Genomic DNA, 20,330 nt, shown 5'->3' on the forward strand with positions numbered 1-20,330 from the left:
AGTAATTTACGGTTTCTATACCTTTTAGGTTTCCATGTGGACCAATTTTATCGGTGCATTCTGAAAAGCTATCCAAGGACTGTTCCATATGGTTGTGTTTTTTGGGAGTGATATTGGTTCTTGTAGAATCCGTTTCATTTTCCTCCATATTGTTATAGTGTTTTTAACTATGAAGTTGTTAATGTTCTTAGCTTTATCTTTGAGAACAGATACCTGAAAAGATTCCGGGGATGAGCATGTTCATCTTCAATATGTACCCATTGTTCCTCTTTAGTGCATTTAACATTATGTGGCAAGTAAAAGCCCTGGGTGGTGAGTTGATACAATTCCATATCTGGGAGATTAAAACCACCCTCACACTTAGGGAGATGTATAACTTCCCTTTTTATTCTATGAGTTTTGTTTGCCCATATAAAGTCTGCGATGGCCGAGTATACTTTTTTAACAAATTGATGGAGATTATTCTATAGGCTATATACACTAAGTATACAAAACATTAAGAACACCTGCTCTTTCCATGACAGACTGACCAGATGAATCCAGGTGAAAGCTATGATCCCTTATTGATGTCACATGTTAAATCCACTTCAATCAGTGTAGATGAAGGGAAGGAGACAGGTTAAAGAAGGATTTTTAAGCCTTGAGACAATTGAGACATGGATTGTGTATGTGTGCCATTCAAAGGGTGAATGGGCAAGACAGAATATTTAAGTGCCTTTGAACAGGGTGTGGTAGTAGGTGACAGGCTCATCGGTTTGTATCAAGAACTGCAACACTGCTGGGCTTTTCACACTCAACAGTTTCCTGTGTGTATCAAGAATGGTCCACCACCCAAAGGACATCCAGCCGACTTGACACAACTGTGGGAGTCCATCCCCCCATGAATTGAGGCTGTTCTGAGGGCAAAAGGGGAGGGGTGTAAATCAATATTAGGATGGTGTTCCTAATGTTTGGTATACTCAGTGTAGGCCTTTGTAGGAGGCAGGCAGCAGGTTCCCCGGTGGAGGTGTGTGTGCCTCCTGCATTACATTTCCTCTTCATCACTGGCACATCTCTTCACAAGCTGCCTCAACACCAGCATACACCACAGCAGAAACTAGGTCTGCAGAGGCCTGCATGATCCATTCTACACTGCTGTTACACACACACACACACACACACCACCTCACTCTCTCTCTCCTCTCTGTCTCTCGCCGTCTTACACGGACTCAGGAGAGGAGCAGTCATCCTCATCTTTATTCAATTGCCCCCCCCACACACACACACACACACTCCGAGAGAGGCCAGTACACTCTCCAGAGCTGTGGAGAGCAAGACATCCTCATATTTATTCAAATACACATTCTCTCTTATGTTTTCTGTTACTTCTCTTGGATGGTTAAGTGACTTTGTGAGCCCCAAGTGATTTTCGCAGCTTCCTTCAATGACTGCTCACTTCCACCTTGCTGTTACCCTTCAAATACCTTTTAAACTCACTCAACTTTAACTATTTATTTTGCTCAGTTTAATTTTACCGCTGTTCATCTCTCACCTAACTTGCATGTACAAAGGTGAACTTGAAATACTTGTGTGCAACCTGCGCTTGACGATGACGCCAAAATAACTTCCTCCAATAGAACAATAAAGCTTTTCAAACTTAATCTAATTTACTTAGAGCCTTTACTATGAGCCTTGCCTCGTGACTAAACAACAGATTGAAAGAAAGGGGAAGAGGATGGATAAAGAAGACATAAAGATCAGATTAAAGGCCAAGGGAATGTGGAAGAGAGAGATGGCTGAGAAGCAACATTTATATAGATTGTAGACCATTGCTGTTGTCAATGGAAAGGAGTCTTATTAGTGAGAAGAACCTACTGTAACCTTTAATCCTCCACTGAGGTTGTCTCAAACCTTACACTAACTCAAACACAAATCTTTACCCACACACTGACCCTGACTTAAACACCTACAAAATCCCAATTTAAACCCTAAATGAGCCCCCCTGGTTGTATTTATACACCCCCCAAAGTGTAATTAATAACTTCACCATGCTCAACCAGATTTCAATGTCTGCTTTTTTTCCCCTTCTCACATATCTACCAATAGGTGCCCTTCTTTGCAAGGAATTGGAAAACCCCTCTGGTTTTTGTGGTTGAATCTGTGTTTTAAATTCATAATTCTGTTTGTCAAATCTCTTCCCTGCTAGAGCTGCCCCGTTCAACTGTAAGTGCTGTTATTGTGAAGTGGAAACGTCTAGGAGCAACAACGGTTCAGCTGCAAAGTGGTAGGCCACACAAGCTCACAGAACTCGTCTGTCCTCGGTTGCAACACTCACTACCGAGTTCCGTCAGCACAATAACTGTTTGTCGGGAGCTTCATGAAATGGGTTTCCATGGCAGAGCAGCCGCACACAAGCCTAAGATCACCATGTGCAATGCCAAGCGTTGGCTGGAGTGGTGTAAAGCTCAAAGGCATTGGACTCTGGAGCAGTGAAAACACGTTCTCTGGAGTGATGAATCAGGCTTCACCATCTGGCAGTCCAACGGACTAATCTGGGTTTTGCGGATGCCAGGAGAATGCTACCTGCCCCAATGCATAGTGTCAACTGTAAAGTTTGGTGGAGGAGGAACAATGGTCTGGGGCTGTTTTTCATGGTTCGGGCTAGGCCCCTTAGTTACAGTGAAGGGAAATCTTAACGCTACAGCATAAACTTACGTTCTAGACGATTCTCAGCTTCCAACTTTGTGGCAACAGTTTGGGGAAGGCCCTTTCCTGTTTCAGCATGACAGTGCCCCTGTGCACAAAGTGAGGTCCATACAGAAATGGTTTGTCGAGATCAGTGTGGAAGAACTTGACTGGCCTGCACAGAGCCCTGACCTCATCCCCATCGAACACCTTTGTCATGAATTGGAATGCCGACTGTGAGCCAGGCCTAATTGCCCAACATCAGTGCCCGACCTCACTAATGCTCTTGTGGCTGAATGGAAGCAAGTCCCCGCAGCACTGTTCCAACATCTAGTCGAAAGCTTTCCCAGAAGAGTGGAGGCGGTTTTAGCAGCAAAGGGGGGACCAATTCCATATTAATGCCCATTATTTTGGAATTAGATGTTCGACGAGCAGGTGTCCACATACTTTTGGTCATGTAGTGTATCTGGCACACACTTCACCTCCAAGCATGTGTAGCTGTCTCTCACCAAGAGCTTCGTTTTCAAACGGGGAAGCTGATTTTAAAATAGCCAACACCTTTGGGAGGATAATTATAAACAATCACTGGCACAAGAATCTCAAATAACAGCAGGAGCAAATAGTCAGTATGCCTTCCCTCCCTGCTATCCAACCACTGGAAGCTCCTAAAGGCTTTGGTAACACTTCATCCAGGTATAATTCCTTAGAACTTCTTATAAGCATATTTGAGCCTTTACAATATCTTATAACAAGGCTTATAATTGTGTCTCCCAATGGATCAAACTGTCTGTTATTTAGTCTGAATGATTAAAGGGGTCATACTGTACATGCTCATAAAAAGTATTACAATGCATTATATCTCAAACCATCGCTGAGGTGTTTCCTGTTCACTATCATGATTTCTTAATCAAGCATAGCATAAATTAATTCCTACCATGACAGTGCTTATTAGGGTCCATAGTGCTTATGCATTTGAAGAGAGGGTGATCATAGAGCAGTGCATAAGGTGATTTGTGATATGTCTCAAAATCACTTCAAAAGACACCTGCACTTCCACCTAGGCATGTAGCCTAGGTTAGGCCACTTTATTGTATAACTAAATGTTTCATTGATTAAACGTCACATTAATTATTGCAATACATTTGACAACAACCTCTCTTTCAGATGTGGTACATTTCCATAAATGTAGCCTATTGGACAATTCACTCTGGCAGCCGACAACAATGTAGACATTCCCTTTAAGGGGCAACCTTGGGGAACTCAGAAATTATTCTGATGTAAATGCATAGAATTCTATAGATTTTTTTAAATCAAATACAAAAGCACATGAGTTTAACAGGATCAGTTAGGGCAGGCTATAGCCGTATCACGATTTTAAAAAACGAGCTTATTGCTGCATCTTCTTTTTGATGGTGGAAAAAAGGAGACCTTCCCTTTAAATAAAACTTGATGATTCCATTAGAACCGCAGCAGCAGCAGCAGCAGTGATTACACGCAGCCGCCCAACCTGGCCGCAGCAAGATTGTTGAGCAAATGTTTTTTCCTTCTGTATGACACTGGTGCGATTTAAAACATTATTCTATTTGTTTTATACATTGGATTCTTGGGAGGATAAACGAAACGTGTGACATAGAATAACAACAGGAGAAAGTGTTTACGGTATTGGAGACACGGGTTCTCTGGACGTTCATGAGGTGGACTTCGCCGCATTTGGTGGGCTGCTCCTAGCTTGGAAAATCCCACCATATATCCCTGACATTCATTCCAAACTCAACCTGTACGGTGAACTGTCACCGACGTAGATACATTTTAAAGGAAAAGCATGGAATAAAGCCTGACATCGAAGGAGTCCTGAAGAAAAGTATTTTTTTTCTGGTGAAAAGTAGTCCACTGCTTGTTTTAAATAACCTATTCATTATTAAGTAGCCTAGGAGAGACATAGCCTACTCTTACAACTCATCACAAGATGTCTGTTCCGGTAAGTCTTATTTAAAGGTTATATTTTAAATTTGGCATGAACTTTTGTTGACTACAGATAGTCAGCGATACAATGTGGCCAAGTGTAATTTCCTTTGCTGCTCTGACATTTGAAATGCACTAGGCAATGTGTCAGTGATGAGTATAGTATGCTACGTCTCGTGTATTACTTTTGTAATGTAATTGTAATACCACTGTTATAATGATATGAGATATGTATTTTCAATGTTTCTCTAATTTGTAAAAATGTCCACACTCTAGGAGTGCAAGCTCCAACGCACACTGCTAGCTGTCAGGCTGTTGGCAAACTGTCAAATTTGACTTGTAGGAGTGCTAACGTTGCAGCCAGAGTTTTGTGAGTTACATAGTGTTGAGTTGAAACTTTACTGCAATTATGTAACCACCTGTATAGTTTGAGTCTAAGGCCAAACGTATTGGACTTGGACACTTAATACTTCAACATGTTTGTAGTGAATAGGATTATGCAGTTATGTGAATAGGATCAGGAATATGCAGTTTTGCTGGAGAGACCATTTTTGCTTTCTGTTGTCTTTTTCTGTTGTGTTTTCTGTTGCTTTGCACCATTAATCCAACAGCCTGCAAATCAGTAAATAGCCCAATTGTGTACCCCTAATCATATCAAAAGGTACCAATTCCATCCTTTGATGTGTATTTGGGTTGTGTACTGTAGGTGTGTGTAGATATTCAGAATATGACTGTTCCCCTTGGCTAAGCACTGTTCTATCTAGCTTGACATGTGTTGTTATGCACACAGATATCTTAAACAGCGTGCTCTAACCTGTGTGAGGATTCCTTCTTGCAATACACATCTCAACCCTAGCAGTTTGTGAAGAGATCCCAAGTTTGTGTATCTTGCTGCTTGAAATTCAGAACTCATTGTTTTCCCTATGTCAGGCTTAGGGAGTAAAATGTGCTGATTACAGGGTTGTCTCCTGAACACTGAAATACATGGAGGCATCTTTGCCTGTAGATCATCTGGAGACATGATATATACCATTTTATGAACTGGGTGGTTCGAGCCTTGCTGATTGGCTAAAAGCCATTGTATAACAGACCTAATACCATGGGTATGACAAACATTTATTTTTGCTGCTCTAATCATGTTGGTGACCAGTTTATAATAGCAATAAGGCACCTTGGGGGTTTGTGGTATATTGCCAATATACCACGGCTAATGGCTGTATCCAGGCACTCTGTGTTGCGTCTGGCATAAGAACAGCCCTTAGCCATGGTATATTGGCCACCTACCACACCCCTTCGTGCCTTATTCCTTAAATCACCCATGCTTACAGCCTCATTTGATTACAGCGATGTAAATGTGTAATGAACAAGCGTTATTTCCTTGTTTGCTTTGCTAAGTGTTTGAGCACATTATGAATCACTAACTGTATTAGGCTACACTTTTAGAAAAAAACGTGCTATCCAGAACCTTAAAGGGTTCTTCAGCTGTCCCCATAGGAGAACCCTTTGAGTAACTATTTTTGGTTCCAGGTAGAGCACTTTGGGTTCCAGGTAGAACCCTATTCGGTTCCATGAAGAACCCTTTCCACACAGGGTTCTACATGGAACCCAAAAGGGCTCTACCTTGAACAAAAAGGGTTCTCCTATGGGAAAAGCTGAAGATCCCTTTTGGAACCCTTTTTCCTAAGAGTGTATGTATTATACTCTTGAGTAGGATTGGTTTGGTTTGTACATATGTTTTTACCCTCAGTTACTGTAGCTACTCTGCGCTGTATTCAACAAACACAGTCCAGATTGTAAATCCCATGCCTTGCGGCCCGGGTTTGATGGCAACAGCTGCTGTTCTCTGTGCAGACAGGATGACGAGTCTCCTAAACACCATCGGTAAACCCAGCGCTGTAATGACTCCCTCATCTCCATGCCAACTAGTCTGAGCCCCTTCACCTGGCTGCCACACATGTCACTGGGAAATCAAAGACAAACAGACGGGGCCATGGTGTGACTGTCCACCTAACACAGTGGACAAATCATTCTTGCACACTTTTCCATTGCGTAGATATCATTTAAGATTTCCCATAGAAATCAAGTTAGATATGGGGGTGTTTTGGAAGATGGCTGGTGTACAACAGCTCATTTCCATTTGTACACTACTATTCTTGCGGTAATACTGTAGTAACATTGTTATTACAACGTTATAGCTGTCAATATAACGTCTTCTATAGGCTACATTTTAGTCTGTATCTTCTTATTGGGAATGCAGATTTTTCAAGGCATCCGATGTTGTTGCTTGGGTGATGGGTGTATTCCCTCGATGGCCTGCCAAAATTCGAATAGACTGCAGGTCCCCGTGGAGAGTATCCTCCTGCTGTATTTGATGGGTTAATTCCTCCAGTCAACCATATTATGAGGGAAATTAAACTGATGTTTAGATGGGATCAGCCCATAGAGTTAAGCATGCTTAGGTGAACATGAAGTCCCAGTTGGCTAGTAGCAGGGGTCCCAATGTTCCAACGCTGCAAGGCTTAGATGCTAAACACCCTGTCATTCACCATTCACATCTGTGGCTTTTTAGTCATCCCTCCTTTGATATTATGAATTTAACATTTGCAGGTTGTAATCCACTGATTTACTATACGTAGAATATAATAGCATCTATTGCATTTTCCCAGTGTTTTATTTTCATGCTACATGTACTGTATATAGGTTGCTATTATAGTTTACAGTGTAGCATGCTTTTGCAAATGCAAACATTTTGGCAATATGCATGTCTTGAATACAGTACAATGGGACATATGGACAGATATACATGAATGCATGCAGCCGTATGTACAAGCATTCATAACATGCCATGAATTGATGTGGCCTATTGAGAATGTAGCACCTCTACCAGAGTACAGAGTATTCTTATCTTTAATATGAGCTCAGTTTCCCCAAGGGCACATCTCCGCTCAGCTGCAGTCTCTCTCGCCCCTCACTCTCCCTCCCTCCTTGCCAGCAGCCATGCAATGTAGGACACAAGGGGGTTAAATGGGACGTCTGCCGGGGCTCTATTGACAGCCCTCATATCTCCCTCTCAGAAGCCTGACATTTGGCGCTTGTCATAGATGATGCTCCACATACATATTCATAATTGGTGCATTTCCATAATTGCGATCAGGCTCTGGCTATTTGTATGGGCAACATTTAGCCATCAGCCTCCCTTCCTTCTTTGTGTCTATCACATGTACATCTCTATTCTGCTAGATAGGTACACATAACTCACAGCAAATGCATTATTACACACGAGGTGAGGTTGCTTATAAGTCATCCAAAATGCATAGAATAGAATGTACTACAACGGTGCAACCAGCTACCATCAACCAGTTGATGTAGCCTATTTGTCATTCAGACACACACACATGCATGTACATACCCACACAGGCATTCAAACACGCACACACATTAACACAAACATTCACACATGGTGATCTCCCCAGCTTGGATGCTCTGGCTTCACCCTCCAAGTTCACACACACACTCAGACACAACCTCCCTTCCAAGGGAAGCCAGGCTTCCCCCAAAAACTGACCAAAAGAAAAAAACATCGTTGCCCATGAAAGGAAGTCTGTCTGTCTGTTTCATAATTTGATCCAACCATTAATTCATACATTGTGCCCCTGGCCTGAGAGGATGGAAGTTCTATATGTATCTAGATCTAGGCTAGTAGGCTGATGTTAACTGGCTGGCTCATCGTTGCCCATGAAAGGAAGTTAGGCTAGTGAGCAAGCATTTTAGCCAGGACAACAACAACTGAAAGCATGTAGTCTACTGTATGACAGAGTCATAGACAGTTTCGGCGACATGAAAGAGAACAGGAGAGCATTGGAGTTTCTCTACAAGTAAGGTGAGTCAACATGTTTTTTGTACTCACACACACACACACACACACACACACACACACACTGACTGAGGAACCATCTTAATCCAGCAGTCAGCTGACACATCAATTTGTTTACAACTGAGCTCAGGAGAAATGATTATATTTATGCTATAAACAGCTGCAGGTAGAAATATGAATAAACATTTAAGCATACATATGTGTACTGCCGCATGTCTCTTTTTCCCTAAATATACCATCATCAGGTGTCAATGGACCACACATACCAACTGTCCATCATTCAGTTATTTTCTATTCCAATAGCACTGTACACTGAAATGGTGTTCTGATGCTATCTAGTCATCCCATCCAGGGTCTTATAGAATTCAGTAATGGTATTGACTCTTGCGTGTCTATCATCAGTCAGCCACAGCTGACCTACTATTACCAAGGGCCCATCCACAGTCAGCCTGTCATATGAATCTCCACTAAAGGCCATGTCTTGTGACTGGTTGGTTTTATCTGATCTACAGCTAATACATCTTGCTTGACTTTTCTCCTTCCATCGTTGAACTGCCTGTATTTCAGGGAGAAAAGGTAGCATCAGCCTTTCTGAAAAGCTAGCCCCCGTGGCTAAGAGGAGAGCAGTAGAGCAGAGCAGTGTGTGTGGTGTGACTGGGGCTGTGTGGAGTCTGTCCTCACTCACGCTCAAACAGTCAGACACACAATGGAGGAGCAGAGTCACTGCTGCATGCCAGAACATTCCTGCTCCAACAGTCCCTGGGGAATTCACTTTTCTCACTCTGCTCACTCACTGAAGAGAGAGTGTGTGCGTGTGTGCGTGCGAGAGAGATTCTGCAAGAAGATTGAGTATTGGTTCGTACCTATGTGCGTTTTAGAGGACAGTGTGTGTAAAGGGGTGTGTAGATATGTGTGGGACGTTGAATGAGTGTGTGTGGGAGACCTACCCTATGTATGCGATCTTACATTCTTCTACTGTCCTCCATCAATCCTTGTCACAATGCAGTATGTGTGATAATCTGGTATCTTGTGGGAGGACTGTGTGCATACTTATGTATATGTGTGTGTCGTTTGTGCATGTTTAAAACATTTTTTTTAACCAGGCTAGTCAATTAAGAACAAATTCTTATTTACAATGATGGACTGGCAAGAGGCAAAAGGCCTCCAGTGGGGACGGGGGTTTAAAAAAGCACAACAACAAAAAACAATGGAAGACAAAACTGACAACATAGATCGAAGACACTGGCAACAGCACAAGTACAACAGCAAGCAAACAGAGGGATGTGTGCGTGAAGTAAAACAACATGCTTCCTTACATAAGGCATTGCAAGTACTTGCGCGTGTGTGTGAAACCTTCTGAGTCAGTGTGGGAATGCTCAGTAATGAATAGCACTGTGTGCTGAAATTCCGTTCTGTGTGTGTGCATCCTTATATGTGTGAAACCCTCTGTCTGAGAAAGTGTGTGAATGCTCTGCAGTGTGGTTCTCTGTCAGTCTATGTGGCGGTGGACTGGCAGCAGCAGCAGTCATGTATCTCTCAGCCAGGACTCTGTAGCTGTTGCTGTTATTTATTATCTTGGCTATTTCTAGTAGCAAACGCCACTCTATTTGGCGGCTCTCCCTCGATCTCTCTCTTTTTCTGTTCTTCTCTGTTCTCTTCATCCCTATCCATCTATCTAGCCATCTCCCCCCTCCTCTCCTCCTCCTTCTCTCCTCCTCCCTCCTCTCCTCTCTCCTTCTCTCCTCCTCCCACCCCCTTTCCTCCCTTCTCTCCTCCTCCCTCCTTCCTTCTCTCCTCCTCCCTCCTTCTCTCCTCCCCATCTGCTATTCTTTCCATGTTTATCCCATCATCTTCTTATTCCAGTTTCTTCCTCTTTGTCTTGGTATATGATGGGCTGTACAGCCTTTGTCTTGGTATATGATGGGCTGTACAGCCTTTGTCTTGGTATATGATGGGGTGTACAGCCTTTGACTTGGTATATGATGGGCAGTACGGCCTTTGTGATGGGCTGTACAGTACACAGTGTATTGGTCAGTGGGGATACCTAGTCAGTTGTACAACTGAATCCATTAAACTGTAATGTGTCTTCCGCATTTACCCCAACCCCTCTGAATCGGAGTGGTGCGGGGGGCTGCCTTGATCAACATCAGTGGGTTAACTGCCTTGCTCAGGAGCAGAACGACAGATTTTTGCCTTGTCAGCTCTGGGATTTGATCCAGCAACCTTTCGGTTACTGGCCTAACGTTCCTACCCGCCAGGCTATCTGCCACCCTTATACAACTCAGTGTGAGACCTAAGCAGTTATCTTCTCATTTCAAAGCCTGGTGTCATTTTCCTCACACTGTCTCCTGGTTTGTCCCCAGTGATATTATGCCTTCCCTCCCAGGGAAAATATTATGCCTTCCCTCCCAGGGAAAATCACCATCACAAAACACAATCCCGCACTCGCCTCCCTGAGGAGAAGTCCCTACTTATGCTCTTATATCGTCCTGTTTGATATGAGCCTGTGGGCCACGCTGAGGCAGAGATGGCTTCCCACATAGTTGTGACCTCCTGACGAGAGAGAGAGAGAGAGAGATTCCTAACCTCCTGCCAAATGTATGACCATATTAGAGACACATACCCCTCAGATTACACAGATCCACAAAGAATTCAAAAACAAACCCGATTTTGATTAACTCCCATATCTACTGGGTGAAATACCACAGTGTATCATCACAGCAGCAAGATTTGTGACCTGTTGCCACAAGACAACCAGTGAAGAACAAACACCATTGTAAATACAACCCATATTTATGTTTATTTATTTTCCCTTTTGTACTTTAACCATTTGCACATCGTTACAACACTGTATATATACACAATATGACATTTGTAATGTCTTTATTCGTTTGGAACTTCTGTGAGTGTAATGTTTACTGTTAATTTCTATTGTTTATTTCACTTTTGTATATTATCTCTTCACTTGCTTTGGCAATGTTAACATATGTTTCCCATGCCAATAAAGCCCCTTGAATTGAATTGATATATTCCTCTGTGGCCTTTATAAGAGCCATAATGAAACCCAGTGTTTCTCAGTGCCTTCTGGTTAGACTGTCAGAGCATAATAACCCCTCCGCGTTGTTTCACTGCGCTCTAAATCACATCATCTCATTATGTGCTTCTCATTAGCCGTGCATACTTGCGTCTTCATGACAGGGGAAGAGAGTGGTATGTTTGTGTGATGTGCATATGCGGGTGTCATGAACAGTATGTTGGTGCACAATTTATTTGCTCAATGCTATATGTGTGAGGTAAGTGAGGGTCAAATTGAGCAGCTGTGAGACAGACAGACAGACGGCAAGAGTGTGTGTGTGTATTTTGTCTGTTCCTTCTGCCAAAGCATCCCGTCCCTGGCTTCGTAAATCTCCTGGCTGATCTGCGTAGTGGCGCTGTTAATGGCCGCCCATCGATCACGCTCACGTGTGCATTATCGCCGACGTGGTTAGGTGCGGGCTTAGCGACTTATTTCGCTGGAAATTGGCCAGTCAATTTGGCAGAGAAGGACAGCGGCGGTCCAGAGAATTGATCATCATTTGAAATGCAAAGCTGTTGGCAGCATAAACGAGTGAGCAAGTGAAAGGGTCAACTGAAGAGCATGAGCTGGAGAGAGGGGGATGGGGAAGGAGAGAGAGAGGAGGATGGAGAGAGGGTGTAGGGAGGAGAGGGGAGTAGTTAAGGGATGGGCATGTGTAATCGAGTACTCGAACAAACGTCAAAACTCGATCTTTGATCAGAGATCCAATTTTTTTCTGATGCTGTACAGCTATTTGGTGGAATGTGCTTTGAAATTTTGTCTGGAAGATGTTCATTTGCTATGACTCTAGTATTCAATTTGTACATGTGCATTTGTGGGGCACAACAACAAAGAAACCAAGGTAGGCATTAATTGCACAGTTCCATAAATTCCCTTTCCCCTCCATGTCTCACTCACTCAATTGCATTCCGACTGCTCCCTCTACACACGTGCCGAGTTTGCACACAAGCTCCCATTAGGCCTACAGAAAAAAATGCCTCAAACTGATGGGATACACAAGCTACATTCCTTGCCGACAGTTTTATCACAAATGTAAAATGGACTGGATGATTGAAGTAAGGAAATATGTGTTCCAAAAATGAGCTATAGTTTTGGAATAATTGGTTCTTGTCTATATTCTGCTTCGGTTACTTTGCAAACTGCTGTTACCATTATGAATTAGTTAGCTTAGGCCATAACCCCCCTAAACACAGACAGGTTTCACACTGATAATATGCAAAAACATTTGTTTGAGAAAGACAGCGTATTTATATCAGAATCATTAAGCCTACTCACCAAACAGATGTTGTGTCCATAATTCATCCCCATGCAGTGCTCAATGTGGAATTGTTTATCCATTTAGAAAATTCAAAACAGGCAGAGTAAAGTAAATCTGTTTGCCTATATCGAAAAGAAGACCAATTTTGGTTTGTAACCCTGAAAAAAATGGTCTTTCAACATGTGAAACTAAAAGCCCCGTTTCAAATGATCTCTTTGAGAGTATCAGTTCCAGATCACTCCACACTGGCAACTTTTACATTTACAAATATATTCTGTTAGATTTTATTCTGTTATATTACATCATGTTTTTTGCTAATCTTAAAATAAATTAGGCATTGTTGTACACGTTTGGCATATAGATAAATGCACACATTTTATTCCAGTGCGGGCCTTGTGTTCTAAAAATGTATTGTATTTTCATTACAAGTACTTGAGTACAACAACAAAAAATAGAGCAAGCACCTGAACAGTCAAAAAATGTAATATCCCTAGGAGTTGTACAACATCAATATGCCCATCCCTAGGAGTAGTACAACATCAATATGCCCATCACTAGGAGTAGTACAACATCAATATGCCCATCACTAGGAGTAGTACAACATCAATATGCCCATCACTAGGAGCAGTACAACATCAATGCCCATCACTAGGAGTAGTACAACATCAATATGCCCATCACCACTAGGAGTAGTACAACATTCCAATATGCCCATCCCTAGGAGTAGTACAACATCAATATGCCCATCCCTAGGAGTAGTACAACATCAATATGCCCATCACTAGGAGTAGTACAACATCAATATGCCCATCCCTAGGAGTAGTACAACATCAATATGCCCATCCCTAGGAGTAGTACAACATCAATATGCCCATCACTAGGAGTAGTACAACATCAATATGCCCATCCCTAGGAGTTGTACAACATCAATATGCCCATCCCTCAGAGGAGTACAACATCAATATGCCCATCACTAGGAGTAGTACAACATCAATATGCCCATCCCTAGGAGTTGTACAACATCAATATGCCCATCCCTAGGAGTAGTACAACATCAATATGCCCATCCCTAGGAGTTGTACAACATCAATATGCCCATCCCTAGGAGTAGTACAACATCAATATGCCCATCCCTAGGAGTTGTACAACATCAATATGCCCATCCCTCGGAGTAGTACAACATCAATATGCCCATCCCTAGGAGTTGTACAACATCAATATGCCCATCCCTAGGAGTAGTACAACATCAATATGCCCATCCCTCAGAGGAGTACAACATCAATATGCCCATCACTAGGAGTAGTACAACATCAATATGCCCATCACTAGGAGTAGTACAACATCAATATGCCCATCCCTAGGAGTTGTACAACATCAATATGCCCATCACTAGGAGTAGTACAACATCAATATGCCCATCCCTAGGAGTAGTACAACATCAATATGCCCATCACTAGGAGTTGTACAACATCAATATGCCCATCACTAGGAGTAGTACAACATCAATATGCCCATCCCTAGGAGTTGTACAACATCAATATGCCCATCACTAGGAGTAGTACAACATCAATATGCCCATCACTAGGAGTAGTACAACATCAATATGCCCATCACTAGGAGTAGTACAACATCAATATGCCCATCCCTAGGAGTAGTACAACATCAATATGCCCATCACTAGGAGTTGTACAACATCAATATGCCCATCCCTCAGAGTAGTACAACATCAATATGCCCATCACTAGGAGTAGTACAACATCAATATGCCCATCCCTAGGAGTAGTACAACATCAATATGCCCATCCCTAGGAGTAGTACAACATCAATATGCCCATCACTAGGAGTAGTACAACATCAATATGCCCATCCCTAGGAGTTGTACAACATCAATATGCCCATCCCTCGGAGTAGTACAACATCAATATGCCCATCCCTCGGAGTAGTACAACATCAATATGCCCATCCCTAGGAGTTGTACAACATCAATATGCCCATCCCTCGGAGTTGTACAACATCAATATGCCCATCCCTCGGAGTAGTACAACATCAATATGCCCATCACTAGGAGTAGTACAACATCAATATGCCCATCCCTAGGAGTAGTACAACATCAATATGCCCATCCCTAGGAGTAGTACAACATCAATATGCCCATCACTAGGAGTAGTACAACATCAATATGCCCATCCCTAGGAGTTGTACAACATCAATATGCCCATCCCTCGGAGTAGTACAACATCAATATGCCCATCCCTAGGAGTAGTACAACATCAATATGCCCATCCCTAGGAGTAGTACAACATCAATATGCCCATCCCTAGGAGTTGTACAACATCAATATGCCCATCCCTCGGAGTAGTACAACATCAATATGCCCATCCCTAGGAGTAGTACAACATCAATATGCCCATCCCTCGGAGTAGTACAACATCAATATGCCCATCCCTAGGAGTAGTACAACATCAATATGCCCATCCCTCGGAGTAGTACAACATCAATATGCCCATCCCTAGGAGTAGTACAACATCAATATGCCCATCCCTAGGAGTAGTACAACATCAATATGCCCATCCCTCGGAGTAGTACAACATCAATATGCCCATCCCTCGGAGTAGTACAACATCAATATGCCCATCCCTAGGAGTAGTACAACATCAATATGCCCATCCCTCGGAGTAGTACAACATCAATATGCCCATCACTAGGAGTAGTACAACATCAATATGCCCATCCCTAGGAGTAGTACAACATCAATATGCCCATCACTAGGAGTAGTACAACATCAATATGCCCACTGCTGCTTCTGCAGCCAAAACATTGTGTTATAAAGAGATAATGTTATGTAGCTCCTAGCAGTAAGACCTCCCCCTCATTTAGTCCTAATCTCCTCTGTTATAAACCTCTAGTAAACCCCCTGATGACTCCACAACAGCATGACATTCAGCATGCAGCAGCATTTCATTGAAACACAGGACTAATGTGTTTCTGCTTAAGATTTAAGACATAGGCTCCCGCAGTGGGTCAGGGAGTTAGTAGGCTACTGTACTGTACGTCTCTTAGAGCCTTATGGTGGATAGTGTAATTTTCTTAGAGATGAACAACTCCACGGCAGGGCTGCTGTTCCATTAGATTAATTTTCTTAGCAAAAACTAATTACTGGAGCCCCAGCTGAGTCAGTGTTTTTGCATGCTCAAGTTCTCAAGAGGTACCTGAGAGAAGCACTAGACCAACAGTCAGATGTAATCAGCTTAGCCCACTGCGCCACACAGCAGGCCGGAGAGTAGGACCGCTGGGCTGCAGAGAGCAGGCGGCTCAGATAGAGTGGAATAGTGTGTGTGTGTGTGTGTGTGTGAGCATGAGCCTGTGCTAGTAATGTATCATCTATGCGCAGCCTTTAATCTGTGCCCACGCAATGTAAAGAACCTCTAATCTGAGTGAAGGTTACAGTTGCTTTGTGCATTTACATTTCCCAAATCACTGATGCATTATGAATAATGTATGCACAGGCTCAGCGGATCCAATCTGGTGATTGATGGATTCCGACAGATAAATTAAGGTTTATGTTTCCATCTTTAATTCAGACATTTAGCGCCGTCTGCTCTCGTGCGCCATTACTGTACCATTCAACATAAAGGGAAATCTGTTGGTGTGGTTTTGAGTTATAATGGAAATGAGAATTGATTATGGCATAATGGGTTTTATGATGATAAACTAACCTGTGGATGACTTAAGTATTTTTCTGTACATTTGAGAGGGACGGATCATTCTCTTTCTCTTTGCCCTTCTGTGTGAGCTCCATCAGCCCCATCAGTCACCATTCTCCCCTCCCTGACGCCCTCTCTCCGCCCTGTTCCCTCCCCAATAGGCATTGTCGTGAAGAGGGCACGACAACGCCTATTCCCCCTCAGGAGACTGAAAAAATTTGGCATATGTCCTCAGATCCTCAAAAAGTTCAACAGCTGCACCATCGAGAGCATCCTGACTGGTTGCATCACCGCCTACAGAGGGTAGTGCGTACGGCCCAGTACATCACTAGGGCCAAGCTTCCAGCTGCCATCCAGGACATCTATACCAGGCGGTGTCAGAGGAAGGCCCTAAAAAAGACTCCAGCCACCCTAGTCATAGACTGTTCTCTCTGCTACTGCACAGCAAGCGGTACCGGAGCTCCAAGTCTAGGACCAAAAAGCTTCTTAACAACTTCTACCCCCAACCCATAAGACTCCTGAACATCTAATCAAAATGCTACCCGGACTATTTGCATTGACCCCCCCATTTTTATGCTGCTGCTATTCTGTTTATTATCACTTTACCTACATGTACATATTACCTTAATTACCTCAACTAACCTGTGCCCCTTCACAATGACTCTGTACCAGTACCCCCTGTATTTTGCCTCGTTACTGTTATTTCATTGTTGCTTTTTCATTATTTGTTATTTTTCAATTTTCTTCTTATTTATTTTAATTTTATTTATTTTTTACTTCAGTTTATTTTAGTAAATACTTTCTTAACACTTATTTTTCTTAACTGCATTGTTAAGGGCTTGTAAGTAAGCATTTCACTGTACACCTGTTGTATTTGGCGCGTGACTTGATTTCATTGATTTCATTTGATTTTCCCCTCCCTGATGCTCTCTCTCCGCCCTGTTCCCTCCCTGACATGAGCCTGCTCTTGGTGGAAATGTGTCATTCCTTGTGGGCCAGCCCTGTCACTCTGCTCTGACTTATCTACTGATGGAGGTTAGGTCATTTCTGATTGAGGATTTGGAGAAAGGGCAAAAAGATAGCGGAAAAGAGGATGGAAAAGATGAGGAGGAGAAAGACAGAGATATTGTCACGGCCGTCAAAGGAAGTGGACCAAGGTGCAGCGTGGTGAGCGTACATTACTTTTATTTTGGAATGACGCCAACAAAAACAATAAACAATACAAAAACGACCGTGAAGCTTAAGGGCTATAGTGCCACAAACAAAGACAACTACCCACAACGAAAGGAGGGAAAAAGGGCTACCTAAGTATAGACAGCTGTCCCTGATTGAGAACCATACCCGGCCAAAACATAGAAACACAAAATCATAGAAAACAAAACATAGAATGCCCACCCCAAATCACACCCTGACCAAACCAAATGGAGACATAAAAAGGCTCTCTAAGGTCAGGGCATGACAGATATAGAGCTAGACAGAGAGATATAGAGCTAGACAGAGGGATCTAGAGCTAGACAGAGATATATAGAGCTAGACAGAGAGATATGGAGCTAGACGGAGAGATATAGAGCTAGACAGAGTGATATGGAGCTAGACAGAGAGATATAGAGCTAGACAGAGAGATATAGAGCTAGACAGAGGGATCTAGAGCTAGACAGAGAGATATAGAGCTAGACAGACCGATATGGAGCTAGACAGACCGATATGGAGCTAGACAGAGAGATCTAGAGCTAGACAGAGATATATGGAGCTAGACAGAGAAATATGGAGCTAGACAGAGAGATATAGAGCTAGACAGAGCGATATGGAGCTAGACAGAGGAATCTAGAGCTAGACAGTGAGATATAGAGCTAGACAGTGAGATATAGAGCTAGACAGTGAGATATAGAGCTAGACAGAGAGATATGGAGCTAGACAGAGAGATATGGAGCTAGACAGAGAGATATAGAGCTAGACAGAGAGATATAGAGCTAGACAGAGAGATATAGAGCTAGACATAGAGATATAGAGCTAGACAGAGAGATATGGAGCTAGACAGAGATATATAGAGCTAGACAGAGATATATGGAGCTAGACATAGAGATATGGAGCTAGACAGAGAGATATGGAGCTAGACAGAGAGATATAGAGCTAGACAGAGATATATAGAGCTAGACAGAGGGATATAGAGCTAGACAGAGAGATATAGAGCTAGACAGAGGGATATAGAGCTAGACCGAGAGATATGGAGCTAGACATAGAGATATGGAGCTAGACATAGAGATATGGCGCTAGACAGAGAGATATGGCGCTAGACAGAGATATATAGAGCTAGACCGAGAGATATGGAGCTAGACATAGAGATATGGAGCTAGACATAGAGATATGGCGCTAGACAGAGAGATATAGAGCTAGACAGAGAGATATAAAGCTAGACAGAGGGAAAGGATTTCATGATGCTGACTCTATGTCATTTAGACACTTGTTGTTGACCTTTTGTGTGGCGCTGCCCCTATCCCTCATCAATGCAGCTGCCGGATTACCATTGCATCAGCAGCACCATAGTGTTAACCGAATGTTGCGGCTCCCATTTTCCGCTTGTGGAGCGACCTTTATGTGCCTAACGTGCCTCTTTATTGCCAGTTCCCGGGATTAAGCCTGGCTTGTGAAGGATAATGAAAGGACTCCACCCGTTATTACTGCGGCTTTGGGGGGGAGATAGAAGGTAATTTATGATTTTGAAGATGGTTTTTGATTTCTCGCACAAAATCACGCTTCACAGGCTTGAGTGATGGCAATTATTTGTCTTCTTTTTGTGTGATTGTGAGTCAAGGGAGATTATTGCTGCCCCTATGACCACAGCCCTTCCACACACATTACACACATACCCAGTGCTCACACCACACCCACATTACACACACTCACACCCATACACACAAACCACCCACATTATACACACTCACACCCATACACACCAACCACCCACATTATACACGCTCACACCCATACACACCAACCAACCAACCACCCACATTACACACACTCACAACCATACACACCAACCACCCACATTATACACACTCACAACCATACACACCAACCACCCACATTACACACACTCACACTCATTCACACCAACCATCCACATTACAGACACTCACACCCATTGACACCAACCATCCACATTACACACACTCACACCCATACACACTAACCCTGCACATTACACACACTCACACCCATACACACCAACAACCCACATTACACACACTCACACCCATTCACACCAACCACCCACATTACACACACTCACACCCATTCACACCAACCATCCACATTACACACACTTACATCCATACACACCAATCATCCACATTACACACACTCACACCCATACACACTAACCCTGCACATTACACCCATGTCACACACCTCTACACATGATTATAAACTCGGTGGTTCGAGCCCTGAATGCTGATTGGCTGACAGCCGTGGTATACCACGGGTATGACAAAACATTTATTTTTACTGCTCTAATTATTGCTATTATTATCTGGTTACCAACGTAATTAGAGCAGTAAAAAGACATGTTTGGTTATACCTCATGCCTTATTGCTTAAATATACATTGACTTTCTTTCTCGCTCACACATACACACTCACACACACACATACACACATATACAATAACAACAACACACTCAAGACAGTAGGAGACTATCTGTAATGCTGTGTGTATGGCAGGTTCTTGGAGCATCTTTCCACTTGGAGAGACTTACAGAGCACCACACGGTTTAGTTATATTTTATAAGCA

The 20,330-nt window shown here is 42.9% G+C and overlaps 1 protein-coding gene across 1 annotated transcript in view; it reads left to right on the forward strand.

Moving 5' to 3' along the window:
• Positions 1-4,161: 4,161 nt before the first annotated feature.
• LOC139584760 (breast cancer anti-estrogen resistance protein 1-like) overlaps positions 4,162-20,330 on the forward strand; it is a 142,434-nt gene continuing 126,265 nt past the window's right edge. Inside the window, exon 1 of the mRNA XM_071416951.1 lies at positions 4,162-4,642. Coding sequence (XP_071273052.1) covers positions 4,631-4,642 — 12 coding nt within the window. The 5' untranslated portion in view covers positions 4,162-4,630. The remainder of the gene's footprint in view (positions 4,643-20,330) is intronic.

This window comes from Salvelinus alpinus, chromosome 9, assembly GCF_045679555.1.
Source record: "Salvelinus alpinus chromosome 9, SLU_Salpinus.1, whole genome shotgun sequence".
Lineage (NCBI taxonomy): Eukaryota > Metazoa > Chordata > Actinopteri > Salmoniformes > Salmonidae > Salvelinus > Salvelinus alpinus.